Source organism: Melospiza georgiana, chromosome 16 (assembly GCF_028018845.1).
Source record: "Melospiza georgiana isolate bMelGeo1 chromosome 16, bMelGeo1.pri, whole genome shotgun sequence".
In the NCBI taxonomy this organism is placed as follows: Eukaryota; Metazoa; Chordata; class Aves; order Passeriformes; family Passerellidae; genus Melospiza; species Melospiza georgiana.
This window is the reverse complement of record NC_080445.1, coordinates 955,927-972,894: the sequence shown is the minus strand read 5'-3', so window position 1 is coordinate 972,894 and position 16,968 is coordinate 955,927. Positions and strand designations below refer to the sequence as shown.

General features: G+C 52.2%; 1 protein-coding gene across 1 annotated transcript; it reads left to right on the top strand.

The window, feature by feature from the left end:
• Positions 1-473: 473 nt before the first annotated feature.
• On the top strand, positions 474-16,136 carry LCMT1 (leucine carboxyl methyltransferase 1). The gene is made up of 11 exons (XM_058035447.1): positions 474-570; positions 1,547-1,638; positions 2,166-2,287; positions 4,193-4,269; positions 4,961-5,022; positions 10,094-10,196; positions 11,452-11,572; positions 12,202-12,303; positions 12,958-13,049; positions 14,205-14,302; positions 15,915-16,136. Exons 1-11 carry the CDS (start codon positions 494-496, stop codon positions 15,935-15,937), a joined length of 969 nt encoding a protein of 322 aa, XP_057891430.1. The 5' UTR covers positions 474-493; the 3' UTR covers positions 15,938-16,136.
• Positions 16,137-16,968: the final 832 nt, after the last annotated feature.

Here is a 16,968-nt window from a genome sequence, read left to right as displayed (position 1 = left end):
CCGCCGCCGCCCCAGCACCGCCCGCCCGGCCCGGCCCGGCCCCCGCCGCTTCCGGCCCTGCCCTCCGCCCGCACCGCGCGTGATCGGCGCCCCCGGCCCGGATGTCCCGCCCGCAGCCCGGATGGCGCCGCTGCTCAGCGCCGCGGATCTTCCTGCGCCGCTCGCTCGCTGGCGCCGGGTGCTGCTGCTTCACGAGGGGCAGTGGGACCGATCTCCCTGGCAGGGCCGCCCGGTACCGGACAGTCGCAGCCCCGCATCCCCCGCATCCCCGCTGCTCCGCCGAGCGGTGCCGGACTACAACTCCCGGTTCGCCTTGCGCTACGGCCGCCGCTTCCTGGTCGAGGCTCTGCATCCCGCGCGCTCTCATTGGGCGCTGTGTATTTCCATGAGCGCACGGACCAATGGCCGCCGAGTTCCCGCGGGGGCTGCCCAATGAACGGCGGCGGGGGGCGGGCCGCAGGGGCGGCGGCAGCGGCCGGGCCCCGCGCGCTCCATGGCGGCCGCCACCGGCCCCGACGAGGCGGACGAGGCGGTGCGGGGCACCTGCGAGGACGCGTCCGTCTGCAAACGGTACCGGAGCCGGGCCGGGCTGGGCAGGGCCGGTGCTCCCCGCGGCGGGGCTGGGCAGTGCGCGGGGGAGGCTCGGGCGGCTCCCGGCAGAGCAGAGCAGGAGCGGTCCGGGCCCGTCCCGGTGCCCGGGCTCTGTGCGTGCGCCCCGGCTCCATCGGCCGCAGGGCCCGGCCGGGTCACGCTCGGAGCTGGTCCCGGTGTGTGCGCGGGGGAAGCCCCGGGGAGCAGCGGGATGCTCCGGGACCTGCGGTGAGCCCCGAGCCGCCCCCGGTGCCCCAAACCCCGCCGGGCCCGTCCCGAGCCGGCCTGCGGTGCTTCCCGGGGCTGATAGTGACTGGAAGCGTTCCATAGCTGAGCCAAGGGCCCGCCTGGCGCTTTTCCATCTCCTCCCTGCTCCCGCCGGCGTGGGCCCTGGCAGGGATGGCTGTCACTGCCCTGGTGTGTGAATTTAACCCCTCTCTTGGTCGGGCTGTCCTTTTGGGCTTTAGAGCAGCAGAGCGTTTGTTGGGGAGAGAGTTTTCCTTGGGGAATCACTTGTAAAAGCCATAAGTTCTGTTAAACAGAACTGTTTTACTGTAAACTGATGTGGTAGCTCTGGAATCAGTGCAAACACCTTGTCTCATACAGCAGGTACAAGTAAAGCCTGGTTTGTGTGCCTGAGGAGCTGCAGACAAATAGTTCATCTTCTTGCTCCCCCAGGAGGGAATATTTGAGATTTGAGTCTTTGCTCACAAAATTTCATCCAAGAATGGAGAGGCCATTAGAAGGGTGCTTGTTGAATAGGGTAACAGCTAAAATTTCTAACTAAACTTTATATAAATTCTTAACTCAGGTAGTTCCACACATGGAACTGATTTTTAAACCGTGTCTGCATGTGCACACCCAGGGCAGAGGGACCTTTCCAGCCTGTGTGTCTTTTAGGGTAAATTTTGGGGGCCTTATTTCATAATTGTCTCTTTTCCCTGCTGCTGCACAGGTTTGCTGTGAGCGTTGGCTACTGGAAGGACCCTTACATCCAGCATTTTGTGAGACAAGCCAAAGAGAGGAAGGCACCTGAGATCAACAGAGGCAAATTGGAACGGGGATGGGGACACCTCACCTGTCCTGACAACACCTCTGCACCCTGGGGTTGGGGGTGGGAATGTGTGAGAGAGTGAGAGGAGGTTTCTTCACAGCACTAATTCCATCCGTGCTGTGTCTGATCTTTGAAATATCTGTGAGTCAAAACTCTCTTCCTTTGCTTTTTGAAAGCAACTCTGTTTCTTTCCTTTTCTGCTGTCTCAGTGTGTCCCTGTGTAGAGATCTCCTCAAAGCAGTCCAAAATGTTGGTTTGACCCAGGGCAGTTGGGTCTCTGCAAGTGCAGAATTATTCTGGTCTGCTTCAGGTGAAACTTGACTAAAACTTCTATTTGCCCAAGGAGTTGGGTTTTATCAGTGCACAGGGCTTTGTTTGTAATTAAAAAAGAAAAAGGAAAGCCCTTAGGTAGTTAAGAAGAGGGCATTATTGTCCCTGCAGAGTGCCTGGGGACCTGCTTGAGTGCTGACCTTGGAGAGCTGTGTGCCAGGGGTGACTCCCAGCTCTGTGTGTGCTGCAGGTTATTATGCTCGAGTGCACGGGGTCAGTTACCTGATCAAGGCTTTCCTGCAGAAGACACAATGCAACTCTCAGATTGTCAACCTCGGGGCTGGCATGGACACCCTGTTCTGGAGGCTGAAGGTAATGGGGGCTGCAGGGCCAGGCCTGGCTGGGACAGGGGCTGGGGGACCCCTGAAGGGCTGCCCTGGGCTCTGCAGGCTGGCTCTGTGCCACAGGGCAGCACAGCAGCAGCTCCCACACAGCCCCACAGTAGCTGGGCTTTAGGGAACCTCTGGAGATCATCCAGAGCAGCCCCTGGGCAGGCAGGGTCACCTGGAGCAGGTGACACAGGAATGCCACCCTCATTGCAAAGAGGTTCTTCCTCATGTTAACATGGATTTTGTTGTGTTTTAATTTCTGGGCACTGCTCCTTGTGCTGTCACTAAACAGAGTCTGGCACCATCCTCTGACACCCCTGGGAGGGATTTGTATGGATTGATGGGATCCCCCCTCAGCCTTCCCTTCTCCAGACTGACCAGGCCCAGCTCCTGCAGTCTCTCCTCATCACAGAGATGCTCCAGACCCCAGATCATCTCTGAGGCCTCTGCTGGACCCTCTCCAGCAGCTCCTTGTGTTTCCTGGGGAGCAGGACTGGACCCTGCAGCTCTCCAGGGATGGGTGCAGAGGCAGGAACACTCCCTGACCTGCTGCCACACTTACCCTGCCTCCCCTGGGATTGCAAGTGTGAGTTTATTTATGTAAATAATGGAATCACAGATTGGAAGGGATCTGGAGAATCATCCAGTGCCACCCCTGCCATGGCAGGGACACCTTCCTCTATCCCAGGCTGCTCCAAGCCCTGTCCAACCTGGCCTGGGGCACTGCCAGGGATGCAGGGGCAGCCCCAGCTGCTCTGGGCAGCCTGTTCCATAAATAGCAGTGTTTGTGTGTGTGTAATTCATGGAAATTCATTACTCAGGTGTTGTGTGATGGTGTCATTCTGGGTGAACACACCTCTGAGTGAATTGTCTTCCCACTAGCATTTACATGGGTAAATTTGGGTTCTGGAGGGAGGCCTGAGGAGCATTTTGCTTGGTCACAATTTTTTGTATTCCATCAGTGGAAGGGAGACAATTCTGATTTTTTTTTTTCCCTGAGATGTGAAGGTTTTCTCTTACCCGCGTTTCTACGAAAGCTCTGCCCAAATACTGTTTTGGTAACAGTGCCTTTCAGAGCTGAAGTGGGGCTTGTCATTCCAGTTCTGTGTCCTTGCAGAGAGCAGCTGTGGTGCAGTGAATGAGCAGGGAGTTGCTGGAGTGTTGAGTGCTGGTCTCATCTCAGAAAGGCACAGGGTGGCAGCCAGCACGGGCAGCACATCCATCACAAAGGCCCTGCTGCAAGGGACAGGCTTGGCACGGCCTCTCCAGCAGGCTGGGAAACCCTGCCAGCGTGGAACGAAGGGCTTTCCTCTCTGTTGTAGTGCAGGCAGGCTGGTGTGCCTGTGCTCTGGCTGTGGGCTGGGGCAGAGCTGCAGTGTGCTCGCTGTCTGCGTGAGGCTGTGCAGAACCTTCCTGCTCCTCCCTGGAGGGCTGCGCTGACAGTCCTGTGCTGGAAATCCTGGTAAATGCTGTCAGTCTGCTGTGCTCTCCTACAGCCCCAGACCAGGCTGCAGGGTGTGTTTCAGTGTCTGTGTCTGGGGTCAGAGTCCCTCTCCTCTCAGGTGACACCCCAGCCCCACCTGGACACGTTCCTGTCACCTGCTCTGGGTGACCCTGCCTGGGCAGAGCTTGCACTGGGTGAACTCCAGGGCTCCCTTCCCGTCTCACCTATGCTTTTGTGATTATATCAAGTGATAAATCATTTCTTTAGCTCTTAGAGGGCATTCTAACATCTCTCAGCTGGTTTTTGTTGGGTTTTAAGCTGTGGGACACTGTTACAAATGGCACTGTAAGCCAAACCAGAACTGTTCAGGATTTTGCTTGTGTCTTGTCCTGTGCATGGGAAACTTGAGTGTCCCTAACTCTAGTGTCTTCCTGCAATTCCCAGGATGAAAATCTCCTCCCTAGGAAATATTTTGAAGTGGATTTCCCAATGATTGTTGCAAGAAAAATACACAATATCAAGTAAGTCTGTGTTCAGCTGTGGGGACTGGCTGTCAGTCAGGGCATTATTTCATCTCTGCTGAGAAACTCTTCATGTTCTGGGGTGTGAGGATGGGCAGGCCCTGGCACAGGTGCCCAGAGCAGATCCTGGATCCCTGGCAGTGCCCAGGGCCGGGCTGGACAGGGCTGGGAGCACCTGGGACAGAGGGAGGTGTCCCTGCCATGGCCGGGCTGGCTCTGGTGGGCTCTGAGGTGGCTTCCCAAACCATTCCAGGACTGCAGGTACAATAAAAGCTCATGGTGCAGGCAGGCTCTGCAGCCCCTGTCCCAGGCTGCAGAAGGGGGTGGGTGAAGGCTTTGGGGAGGACAGCCCTGAAGTCCCAGATGTGCCTGTTCAGTTGGAAGCAGGACAGCTGGGAATGTCCTGTTGGAATGAATCCATCCGGGCTTATTGAGGGCTTGTTACAGTGCCTGGATTTCTCTTGAAGGTTCTCTCAGAATTAAAGAAATTGTGTATAACAGTCAGCTCCAGCTTCAGCAGGCTTGCAAAGGTTTTCCTTTCCAGCAGAGGGCAGAGATATTCCCTCAGCTGCTTTTGGCACGCACACACAGACACACACACACATATATATATATATGTTAAGAAAAAAGCTGTAAGCACTCTGTTCAACAGGCTTAACTGCTCTGAGATGCTTCTTCCTTCTTCCCACAGATCAAAACCTCCCCTGTCAAAACCAATTATGGAATCCCATTCAGGGGACTCTCTTCTAATAGGTGAGTCATCTTCAAACTCAGTCAGTGATGTACTGCAGCACTTTTAAAACTTTTCTGATCATTTTGTTCTGCTATGTGGGCAGGCTTTTAATGTTTGAAATGCTGTTTGGACAGAGAATTGGGAGGGAAAAGAGGCTTTTTTCTTCTCTTACAGACTCCTGCCCATTTGTTCTGTATCATGTTAGAAATGTCTTCTCTTTAAGTGGTTTTATTCTGGCAGAAAGTTGTTGGGTTTTTTTCTTTTTCTCTCATATGTAGCTCCTTTTCTGTCACAGGAAAGGAAAAAGTGCTACAGAGAGGCATGGATACTGGATTAAAATATCTGTTGAGTGTTTATCTGCTTTCTGTCTCATTAAGAGCACAAATCTTTACATTTAGCAGAGTTTTCACAGCAGAAACACAGCCTGCACAGTCCAGGCCCATGAGCCAGTGCTGTTTGATACATTTTAGTGTTAAAAGGATAATGATTTCAGGTGGTGTGAGATGCTGTAGTCTCTTGGTTTGCACTCTCATTAGGGAACAGAAGGTTGTGGGCTCCCATCCCTGGCCAGGGCTTGGGGCACCCTGGGACAGTGGAAGGTGTCCCTGCCATGGCAGGGGTGGCGCTGGGTGATCTCTAAGGTCCCTCCCAGCCCAAGTCATTCTATAATTGTAATTTTGTGTCAGGACTGCACCTGAAAACCTTTTTACCTGTGGAAAATTGCCTGGGTTCTGCTGAGTTCGTGTTCTCAGTGCAGGTGCTGAGCTGCACCAAGTGTCCTGTGCCAAAGTGTGCCAGAGAAATGGCACAGTGGTGGTGGGGAGGGAATGGCTCTCATATGGATGAGGAGCTGGGATGGAGGGCGAGCATATGCTGTTCATTTTTGTTCTGGAGGAGAGGGAGATCTGTGCTTGAGGGTATGTTGTTGTTCAACACTAAGAAAAAATTGGGAAAATAGTGATTAGTAAGTGGCAGCTTGTTGGCAAATCCAAACTCTGAAGAGTGGTAAAGAACTGCAGAAGTATCTTGTGAAATTAGTGACTTGATGATGATTTCAATGTGGATTAATAGAAAGTGATGCACATGGGGGGGAAAACAGTTTGTGCCTCACATGTAAATGATTATTGCTGCCTTCCTGCAGGATCTGGGTATTAGAATAAATAGATGGATGAAAGCATGAGCTCAGTAATGGTCCAGAAATACAAAGCAATTCTAAATACTTTTGAGAAAAAGCTGGAAAACAACTTAGGTGCCAGTGTTAGATGATGTTCCCTCTCTTTGACTTTTCCCTTGGGAGCTGCTGTTGGCCTCTGGAGGGCTGGGATCATCCTGGGGAGACCCCTGCTCTGACCTGGTATGGTGTTAGACCTGCAGTATTGTGGGGGTACCACTGGCACAGGGAGCAGCATTGCCAGGTGGGGAATTGCTCAGGATTTTGGAATCCTGTCCCTATGTCTGCCTCCCCACCTCAGTCACACTGCTGGCTCTGCACACCAGGAATGGTTTGTTTAGGCTGTTTGCAATCCTGGTTTGAGTTGTGCTGGCTCTTTCAGCTTCCCTCCATCCCCAGAGGTTCTTGTGGCCAGTGTGGGTGTCAGGGGACGTGCAGGGCTGACCCTGGGCTCCCAGGACAAGCTGAGAGTGTGGCAGTGCCTGCTGGGCTGTGGATGAAGCTGGGGCTGGGCAGAGCAGGCTGCAGGGGCTGCTGCTCTGGAAAGCTGCACAGGTACCTGAGCATGAACATCCCGATGAAATCACTGGAGTCAATATACCCTGCATGCTGCCTCTTGGAAAAGCTCCAGGAGATTGTTGCACTAAGGTGAGGAGGGAGTGAGAGAGGGAAGCTGGGCTGTGGTGGGAGAGGCAGAGCTTGGTGTGCCTGGAGGCTGCAGGGCTGCCCCACAGCTGGGTCAGGGCAGCAGGGAGGGCCTGGGGCCTCCTCTGCACAGCAGCAGGTCTAACACAGCTGGAAGAAAAGATTCAGCATGCTCAGGTCAAAAGGCAGCTGTAAGCAGCTCCTGCTACTACTCAGTTACTACAGGCTTGTCTTGTTCAGTGCCTGTGACATCTGAACCACTTGTGCTGTTCCTGTGTCCAGAGCCATGGACAGTAGCCACACAGTGTGTGCCCAGGGCAGGGCATTCTCTGTTGGTCATCCCTGGAGAGCTGGACCTGTGCCTGGCTGGAGTAAACCCAACTAAACCCAGCCAGACAACCTCACTAAACCCAAACCACCTCACTAAACCCAGCCAGACAACCTCACTAAACCCAGCCAGACAACCTCACTAAACCCAGCCAGACAACCTCACTAAACCCAACTAAACCACCTCACTAAACCCAACCAGACAACCTCACTAAACCCAGCCAGACAACCTCACTAAACCCAACCAGACAACCTCACTAAACCCAGCCAGACAGCCTCACTAAACCCAACCAAACAACCTCACTAAACCCAGCCAGACAACCTCACTAAACCCAACCAACCTCACCAAACCCAACCAAACAACCTCACTAAACCCAGCCAGACAACCTCACTAAACCCAACCAACCTCACCAAACCCAACCAAACAACCTCACTAAACCCAGCCAGACAACCTCACTAAACCCAACCAGACAACCTCACTAAAAACACCAGGTTTTGGTGCTGGTGCCTGGTAGGAATCAGTGCCTGGAGTGGGATTTGCAGTGGTTTAAGCCCCAAATGTCACTGGCTGTGCCAGCACTAGGGCACTGGCCTGAGTCACAGCACTGCAGTAGGGATGAGCAGGGGGGTTTGAACACACACACACAGAATCAATTCAGGTAAAACAAACTCTTGTTCCTCAGAGGAAATCAGTGGGGAGCATGTGACTGTGCTGCCAAGCTGGAGCTGGTTTTTCCTTTTCCAGCTGCCCTGTGCATGGGCAGGAATTGTGAAATCCATTTGCAGCAAGGCTGCTCAGCCTGGGCAGCACATTGCTCACTTCATGCTGACAGAACCCCCTGAGTGGGGAGGGACCCCCAGGGACATCCCAGCCCTGCCCAGCACAGCCCCAGGAGCCCCAGCTCTGCAGGGAGGTAGGAGTTGGTGCCAGACCGTGTCCCAGCCGGTTTTGGGGTGTTTGTGCATGGATTTGTGGCCCCCAGGCTGGGGACAGTGGCAGGTCCAGCTGTCCCAGCTGTCACTGCCCTGCAGCCAGTGTGTGTTTGCTCCCTAAGGGACAGGTGATGGAGCAGCTGAAGTCTGCCTAGTTAAGGATGATCAGACTGAACACGGGGAAATTCAGGTGAGATGCTGAGGAGAAATCCTTCCCTGGGAGGATGGGGAGCCCTGGCACAGGTGCCCAGAGAAGTGTGGCTGCCCCTGGATCCCTGGCAGTGCCCAGGGCCAGGCTGGAGCAGCCTGGGACACTGGAAGGCGTCCCTGCCATGGCAGGGGTGGCACTGGATGTCTCTCTGGTCCCTTCCAACCCAAACCAATTCAGGTTTTGTGATAAGAATGCTCAAATCAATGAGCTGTGAGCAAGGAACGTTTACTTCCACCTTGGAGTGTTTGTGCTCCTTCTCTCCCAGATCACTTAAAAAGTTTTGTGGTTTATTTCTGGCTTTTATTTCTGTTCTTTATTGAGGTATTTGTGTGACCCAGCCTCCGAAGCCGGACAGGGAGCTGGCATTAATTCCCTACTAATTGTGGTGGCTGACGCTCGCGGTGCCGTATCCATGGACAGAAACCAGTCCCTATTTAAACACTTCCCTGTGTGTGGTGGGGTTTTTGGGTGGCTTTTTTTGATGCCATTATCATGGCCTTGATGTAATCACTTAAATAGAAGGGTGTGGGAAGTAGTAAAGCTATTACAGAACATGCACATGGAAAAAGCCTTGACTCAAAATGTTGAATCATTCAACATGCCGCACAAGTTTTTTTTCTCTTTTCTTCCCTTGTAACTCTCTTTCTGAACTGTTTCTGGTTCCTGGATCTGCTCCCAAGTGCTGCTGGAATGGCAGCTATTTCCCTTGCTAGTGCCACTTCCAGAGAGCTGGTCACTTGAAAACCAGAGGTGATCCTCTGGGATATTTGGTCACTGTGTGTTGGGATAATTGGGAGCCCCACACTTGTCCCCAGTTGTTTTGTTCATGAATGGAAACCCCTTTCACCCTGCCCCTTCAGCCACTTCTCTGCTCCCTCAGGCTGTGCCAGGGGAGGCTCAGGTTGGACATCAGGAGGAATTTCTCCATGGAAAGGGTGGCCAGGCACTGGAAGGGGCTGCCCAGGCAGGTCTGGAGTCCCCTCCAGAGCCATCCCAGTGTTGTGCAGGGCTTGGCTCTGGCTGGGTTTGATGGAGCACTTGGGAAGTGCCTCCTGTGGGCACTGGGCTCCCCTGGTGCTCATTGCTGCTGGGTGTCAGAGTCACTGATGGCAGGAGGCTCTGCTGCTCCCTCCCAGCTGTGCCAGGATGCCAGGGGCTCCTCTGGGATTTGTCCCTCCTTTGTGCTGGGGAGCACCCACAGGCTCCTGTTGTACGCCAGGGGAATATCAACAACAACAGAATACCCTCTGTAACTTGACTCTTTCCTTAAATGCCACCACTAAATCACACCAAAAGGCTAAATGATAACTTCTTCTTGGCCCCAAGTCTCTGGCTGCTCCCCATATTTATTACATAACTACATATGCAGTTAATTTCTCTAGCTATATCTGTTGTTAATATTTGAAATATTGCCACTTAGCTTTTCAGAAATGGATGTACTTTTATGTAGTTCCTATGTACATACATTGGGCAGTCTAAGAAGACTCCCCAAACCAAACACAAACCCTGCCTTTAATCTTGCCATTTTTCTTCTCTCTGCATTGCTGGAAACCATGGTAACAGCTGGGCTAACCTCTCTGCTTCAGCGTGGCTGCAGAGGCAGAGCAGGCTCCTGCAGGGTCTGCTGGTGATGGAGAGCACAGCCAGGAGGGGAATTCATGGCTTGAAAGGAAGAGTTTGCTGCTCACAGTTGGGTGTAACACAGCAAACTTGGGCTCCCAGTTCCTGTGCTCCTGGGCAGTGTTTTTGATTGATAACTGCACATCCCTCACTGGTAATGTTGGTGTCTCACATTTCCTTGCAGATTCCCACAGCCTGGACTCCAGTCGATATTCCATAGTAGGGGCAGACCTCCGTTCCTCCTCAGACCTGGAGGAGAAGCTGAGGAAACACAGCTTGGATACACAGTAAGGGCTTTCATAGGCTTTTGGTGGGTTTTTTACAATGGGGTTTTTTACATCTTGGATACACAGTAAGATCACTGGGGTTTCATTGGCTTTTTGTGGGTTTTTTCCAATGGGGGCTTGTGGAAGCCCTGGGCCAGGCTGGACTGGCTGGGAGCTGGGACAGTGGCAGTGTCCCTGCCATGGCAGGGGTGGCACTGGCTGGTCTCTGTGATCCCTCCTAACCCAAACCATCCCAGCATTCTGTGATTTCTGAGTTTCAGCTCTGTAATTCTTTCCTGTGGCCTCCTCTCAAACCCCTGTTGTTTCCTAAATGTTTTGGTGGGGCTGCAGCAGCGTCCTTGGGATCTGAATCCCAAAGCTCCTCTGGGGTTCTCTTGTTGAACACGAGGCTTTGGGGGGGCAGGAGTTGAGTTTTTGAGTGGATGATGGACAGACCTTTCAAATGGAAGCAATATAAATAGCAGAGATCTGGCTGGGTGGGAGAGAGCATATGGGGAAGCAGAATGCATCAAATTGCCATTTAATTCTTTACACTTCCATCCTCTGAAATGTTGCCTTGCTTGCCTACATTGCTGCTCCTTGTGGAATTTCTCCTGCTTCTAGTGACTTTTTTTCCCCTTTCATTTCAGCAATTAAAAGCAAACTCAATAATTGTGAAGAAAATCACTTGTGTAGATGTCTATTTTTGTTCTTTTGTGGATGGAGGGGGAAGAGGCAACGTGCAAACTATGGATTACATTTTGTTAGATAATAATATGTGAAGATTGTTTTACAGATACTGAACAAATTTGTCTAATTAAAATTCTTCCTAGAACTTCTTTTAAAGAGAAAACTTTTTTTTTTTTCTGTTTGTAATTAATGCCTGATTTCACTGATCTCTGCAAGAGTGGGAGCTGTGTGCGCAGGGCACAGTTGTCCTGCAAAGGGAATTTTAACACACATAGTTCTTGCTGTCAGAGAGGACTTAGAGAATACACACTGTTCTGTGCTCAGGGCTGACTTTTGGGGAGATTGATCCCTAAAATCTCTGGTTCACAGGAGTCTCTGTGGTTCATTAATGCACAGCTGCCAGAGAGCCCAGTTTGAGTCAATGTGATGAAGAGATTTCATTCAGTCTTCAGTGTCTAGTTCATAAAAGATGGAGCTCTTTCAGGAAATTGTGCAGACATGGAGTGACTTGCTTGCTCTCAATCCTCAGCAGATTTTTCTTGTTCCTGTGCTGGAAATCATGTTCTGCTGTGGTTTTGTTTTACAGTTTGCCAACGCTGCTGGTGGCCGAGTGTGTGCTGGTTTACATGACCCCCCAGCAGTCTGCCAGCCTGCTCAAGTGGGCAGCAAGCACCTTCCCCGTGGCCATGGTTATCAATTATGAGCAGGTAAAACCAGAGGGGCATTTTTAGACCTGCATTGTTGTCACTGAAATTGCTCTCGTAGGTGGGAGTTGTTGGGGAATGAGAGTGGGCCCTGTCCTTTTGTAGGAACAGCAGTTTCTGCTCAATTTCTGGAGTAATGTGTTTTAACTTGTAGCTTGGTTAGCTCATTGTAGGGAAAATACAGCTATTCTGAAAGACAATTTCTGAAGTATGTTGAAGCAAAATAATTGAGACTTAATCCATACGTGGAAAAAAACATAGAATATTGATTTAGCTAAAGCAGAGCAAAAAGAACCGACGCTGAGTGCTGGCTCTGGCTGTATAACATTACATAATTACCTCTGTGTTCTTTGGCAAAGTGGAGCAAAAATCACATCAGCCTGAACTCTGGTTCTCCTGTGGAAGTAAAACACTGCCTCAGGGGAACTAGGTGGCTGCAGGAGTTAGTGACAGCATCTTCCAAGCTGTCAGTGAGTGCTGGAGAGCTGAGGCAGAGGCAGCTGTGCTGCCAGCCCCGGTGTCCCTGGGGCAGGGGCACTGTCCCCGTGGCACTGGGAGCTGCTGTGGGCTGGCATTTTGTGACCCAGCAGTGCCAGGGTTTAGCAGGCTTCGCTGTGTCCTTGTGTCCCCAGGTGAACATGAGGGATCGCTTCGGGCAGATCATGATCGAGAACCTGCAGCGCCGGCACTGCACCCTGGCTGGGGTGGAGCTCTGCAGCTCCCTGGACTCCCAGGTGAGGGGCACGGGGCTGGCACTGGGCTTTGCTCACCTGGCTGGGAGTTCTGAGTGTGCCCTGGGGGCTCAGCAGGGACCAGGGCAGGGGAGACAGGCACTGAGCCCTTTGCTGGCCCCGTTACCATGTAATCTGGAATGGATCAGTTTGGAAGGGACTGTGGGGCCCATCCAGTGCCACCCCTGCCATGGCAGGGACACCTCCCACTGTCCCAAGGTGCCCCAAGCCCTGTCCAGCCTGGCCTTGGGCACTGCCACAGCTGCTCTGGGCACCCTGTGCCAGGGCCTCTCCACCTCACAAAGAACAATTCCCAATTCCCAGTATCCCATCCAGCCGTGCCCTCTGGCAGTGGGAGCCATTCGGTGTCCTGTCCCTCCATCCCTGGTAAACAGTCTCTCTCCATGTTTCTTGTTGGCTCCCTCAGGCCCTGGCAGGCCACAGTTGGGTCACCCCAGAGCTTCTCTTTGCTGGCTGAGTGTCAGTGCTTGCACAAACCCCAGCCTGGCCCTGCAGAGATCACAGCACGCACTCAGTGAGGAGTCTGGGAGCTCTTAAAGGCCAGCTCAGCCAGCTCAGTGAGACCCTCAGGGGGAGAAGCTGTGCCCTGTGCTTGCCCTGGAGCCTGTGAGAGCTGTGCTGCCCTTTGTTTTGCAGAGGGAACGGCTGCTGGGGAGTGGCTGGGACAATGCCCATGCCGTGGACATGATGAAGGTGTACAGCTTCCTGCCACAGGCTGATGTCAGAAGGTACCACTGGGGGAGAGACCCCAAGTCATCCTCAGGTGCCATTTCCAAGGTCCCTCCCATGCACATGGGATCCCCTGGTGGAACATGAGGCTGCTCCAGGTGCTGCCCAGGGGAACACAACCACACAGCCCTCCTGAGCCTAAGGCTCTGCACATGCCTGGACTGATGATCCAGAGGGTGAATGCTGCCAGGAGCAGGCTGGGACAGTGATGGCTTCTTTGGGTGTGACAGGAGGCATCTCCTGACAGAGATTTGCAGATGGGAGATGCCACAGAAATGCTGTGTTGAGTTTTTGCAGTCCCCAGCATGTTCCTGGTGAAGATTTTGGCTGGGGTTAGACCACAACACGTTGGAATCATGAGGGGGAGACTGCTGGGTCTGCAGAACTCAGAACAGGGACTAAAGGCTGTTTAACAGTCACTACTCTGCCTGGATTTTGTTCATATTCCTGCATTAAATGCTAAACAGTGGGAAATTTTAAGGAGCAACTTCTCAGGGATATAATGTGAATTGCTGTGAGTCATTAATAGATGAAATTAGCTGAACAAGTTCCCTTGGTCAGGATATTCACCTGTGGGGGTTTCTCAGAGCCTGGAACTGAACAGGTGAGAGTGGAAATCAGAGGTGGTTTAAATAGGAACAGGGCTGTGTGGTGGGACCATATGGCACTGGTGCAGACACAGAGCTCGTGCTTTCTCTGCAGCATTTTTGGCTACCCTGGATCTGCTCAGCTCCTTGCACTTGTTCCACATGCCAGGAAATAGGGTTATGTAAACTCTGTCCTCCAGAATCACTGAGGCAAGTGCTCTTTCTTTAGAAAAGTCTTTCCCAGAGTGCTCCTCTGCAGCTCCTCACACCTGGGAGTGCACTGAGGAGCTTTTGCCCCTGAGAGCCTCAGCAGCAGCCCTGGTATTGGTCAGGAGTTACCCAGATGGGTCCTGGAACAGGGAATGCCAGGGATGAGGAGCTGGAAGCACCCTGTGGGTCACTTGTTCCACACATTGGTGGGGTGGCATCATGGACAATGCCTGTAATCATTCCCTGGAGAGGTGACTGCCTTTCTGGCCACAGTTCTCACTCCCATGGAGTGAGCAATTCAGTAACAACTCTGCTGAGAATCCAGCTCAAATCCCAACCTTTGTTTTATTCCCGCAGAATAGAAGCCCTTGAATTCCTGGATGAAAAGGAGCTGTTTGAGCAGCTGATGCAGCACTACTGCATCTGCTGGGCTTCCAAGGACAGCAGCAACCTGGGTAAAGTCCTGCAGCCCCTGGGGGTGCTCCTGCCACGGGGATGTCCTGAGGGAGGGCTGGGCTGGGCTGTTTCACCCCAAATCCCCCTGATCCAGGGCTCTGCTGCTCCTCCCTGGGCTGGGAGCTGCTCCCAGCTGGGCACTGCTCCTCCACAGCCTTTGGGGCTTTCTGGGCATCCAAGAGAAGCCTGTCCAGTGCAGAGAGCTGGAGTTTTTCCCCCAGAAGATGCCGTATGGGTTCCTTTAAATAACTGCCTGCTTTATCCCATCAGTGCTAATTGAAAGGTTTACAAATCCCATGCATGGGAAGTGCCATATGGGCACACGGTATATGAAGGCACAGTGTCCTGACAACACAAAAATAAATTTGTATTACTTATCCCAGGCTTCTCTGCACTGTCCCCATTTGCAGCCATCTGACACTGAAGTTTTCCACACTGCTTTCTCCTTGGGGAAGAACATTCCCTCTGAAATGAACTCTTCTACCTGTTCCTTTTGTTCTGAAAATTCTGTCTCTCCTAGGCTAGGATTTCTGTCAAAGAGAGAGACTTGATTTAGGTTTTCTGTAGCATTTGGGTGTTGCTGCTGCTCAAGAAATGATAAAATGAGGGGAATTGTTGCTTGGCTGAAGCAGGGATGGCCACAGCCTCTATTTGTCCAGATAAGAAAGACAGCTCTGTGCAGTCACTTTGTCTCTTTCTGGCTGCAATTTCTGGGATTTCAGTCTTTCCAGGAAAACTCTTGTGTCATTTCTCCCCTTCATCCTCCCTGCCCTTTCCCTGCTCCTGACCGAGTACCCACCAGCAGATTCTATTTATTGAGATAGATTTATTCTATTCCTCTGCAAATTGGAATGGATTTGGTCTCTGCAGCCTGGCTGGGCAGCACAGCCTCTGACAGAGCTGCTAAAGGGAGATCTTCAAATACAAACTGGTAAAAGGAGCTCTTCAGCACCCTGCTGCTGCTGTGACAGAGCTGCTGCTCGTGCTGCTGCTCTCCTGAATCCTCCAGAGCTGTGAGCTCCAAACCCATGTTCTGCATTGGATCTCTTCAGGCTGAAGGTGGTGACTGCAGCACACAGCCTGTTCTAGAGGAGCCAAGGCCCAAAAGTTCACCTGTTCATAGCAGTTTTGGGGGGTCTCAGCATCGTTCTGTGCCAGGATTAGTGAAAGGACAGTTTGGGGTTGAGCTCTCTCAGCAGTTACCAAGAGATCTCAGAGGTGATAACCAAGTGTCCAGTGGACATGGCATAGGTGTGCCTTAATCCAGAGCAGGGCTTTTTCATCCTGGGGGAATTTACTGCCCTCATGATGGTACTTTCCTCTGCCTTGTCTTCCTCAGACCCTGAGGTTCCTGAGCATTGTGTTGTTCCTTCTACCATGAATAATTCCAGTGCTCCTGCAAATTGGCTTCATCCAATTAATTGCTGCATCACAATCAAAAAAGGGTTTAAAAGTACAGCCCAGCCTTTCCTGCTTTCCCCACACCAAATGCTTTGTGTTTCAGTTTAAAAAATGAAATAACTCTGCAAGCATCCTTCCTGCTGTGTGGTGCAGTGAGGGTAAGAATAAACCCTCCTTTCTTGCCCCAAACCCCTCTTTGTTTTCACACAGGTCTGGCAAACATTGACTTCTGAGGGCAGCAGGGAGGGAGCCCTGGGGGCTCAGGGCTCAGGATGGACATGCACAGGATGGGATTGCACGTGCCAGCCCCGGGCTGAGCCTGGCACACTCCTGGTGCTGCTGCTGGGGACGGGCTGGAGCTCTGGGTGCACCCAAGGAGCACTGAACATTGAACATTGCATCCAAGGAGCATTGAACATTGAACACTGCACCCAAGGAGCACTGAACATTGAACATTGCATCCAAGGAGCATTGAACACTGAACATTGCATCCAAGGAGCACTGAACATTGAACATTGCATCCAAGGAGCACTGAACATTGAACATTGCATCCAAGGAGCATTGAACATTGAACACTGCATCCAAGGAGCATTGAACATTGAACATTGCATCCAAGGAACGTTTCTGTGGGCAGGACGTGCCCCCGTTCCCAGCTGTTCCACAGTGGACTTGCACAAGGTGTCAGTAACTCCTGTTCCAAGCTTGCCTTCCTTAGTTTCGCACTGAAAGTCGAGTGTTCTTGGGTTCTTTGATTTGCCTCTGTGTGTGTTTGTGGCTGTGTAACACGTGCTTGTGGCAGGGGGCTGGGGGTGGCTGACAGGAGGGAATTCTGTGCATTTCTGTTCTGTTCAGGTCCCATGGGATGAAGTGTTGGCTGCACTGCCCTGCAGGGCTCTCGCTGCTGCCAGGGGAAGGGTGGAGGGCAAGGAGGGCCCTGACTGTGTTCAGGGATGTGCAAGAAACTGGAAAAGAGATTGGTTTAACTGGGAAGGGCTTAGCCTGTTCTGTCAGCACTGGCATGCTGAAGGGAGAAATGAATCTCAGTTTGCACTGCTCCTGGTAGTATCTCTACCCCAGTTCCTCCTTCTCTCTCTCCCCTTACAAGAAGCAAAACAAAATCCCAACAGCAATGAAAACCCTTGTCCTGTTGTTTGAAATTGAATCTTGCAACCTTCCTATGAGAAAAATAATAAATGTTTAGTATTTATAATTTGCCTCCTGTTTTCCTTGCGAGAAATGACTGGTTTCTATCTGCTTTAGTGAC

Bases quoted from the DNA above. Each gene is read 5' to 3' on its own strand.
- LCMT1 (XM_058035447.1), top strand. From the start codon at position 494: ATGGCGGCCGCCACCGGCCCCGACGAGGCGGACGAGGCGGTGCGGGGC. The intron at 11,573-12,201 runs GTAAAACCAGAG...TTGTGTCCCCAG, and splicing joins TGGTTATCAATTATGAGCAG to GTGAACATGAGGGATCGCTT. The intron at 14,303-15,914 runs GTAAAGTCCTGC...GTTTTCACACAG, and splicing joins CAAGGACAGCAGCAACCTGG to GTCTGGCAAACATTGACTTC.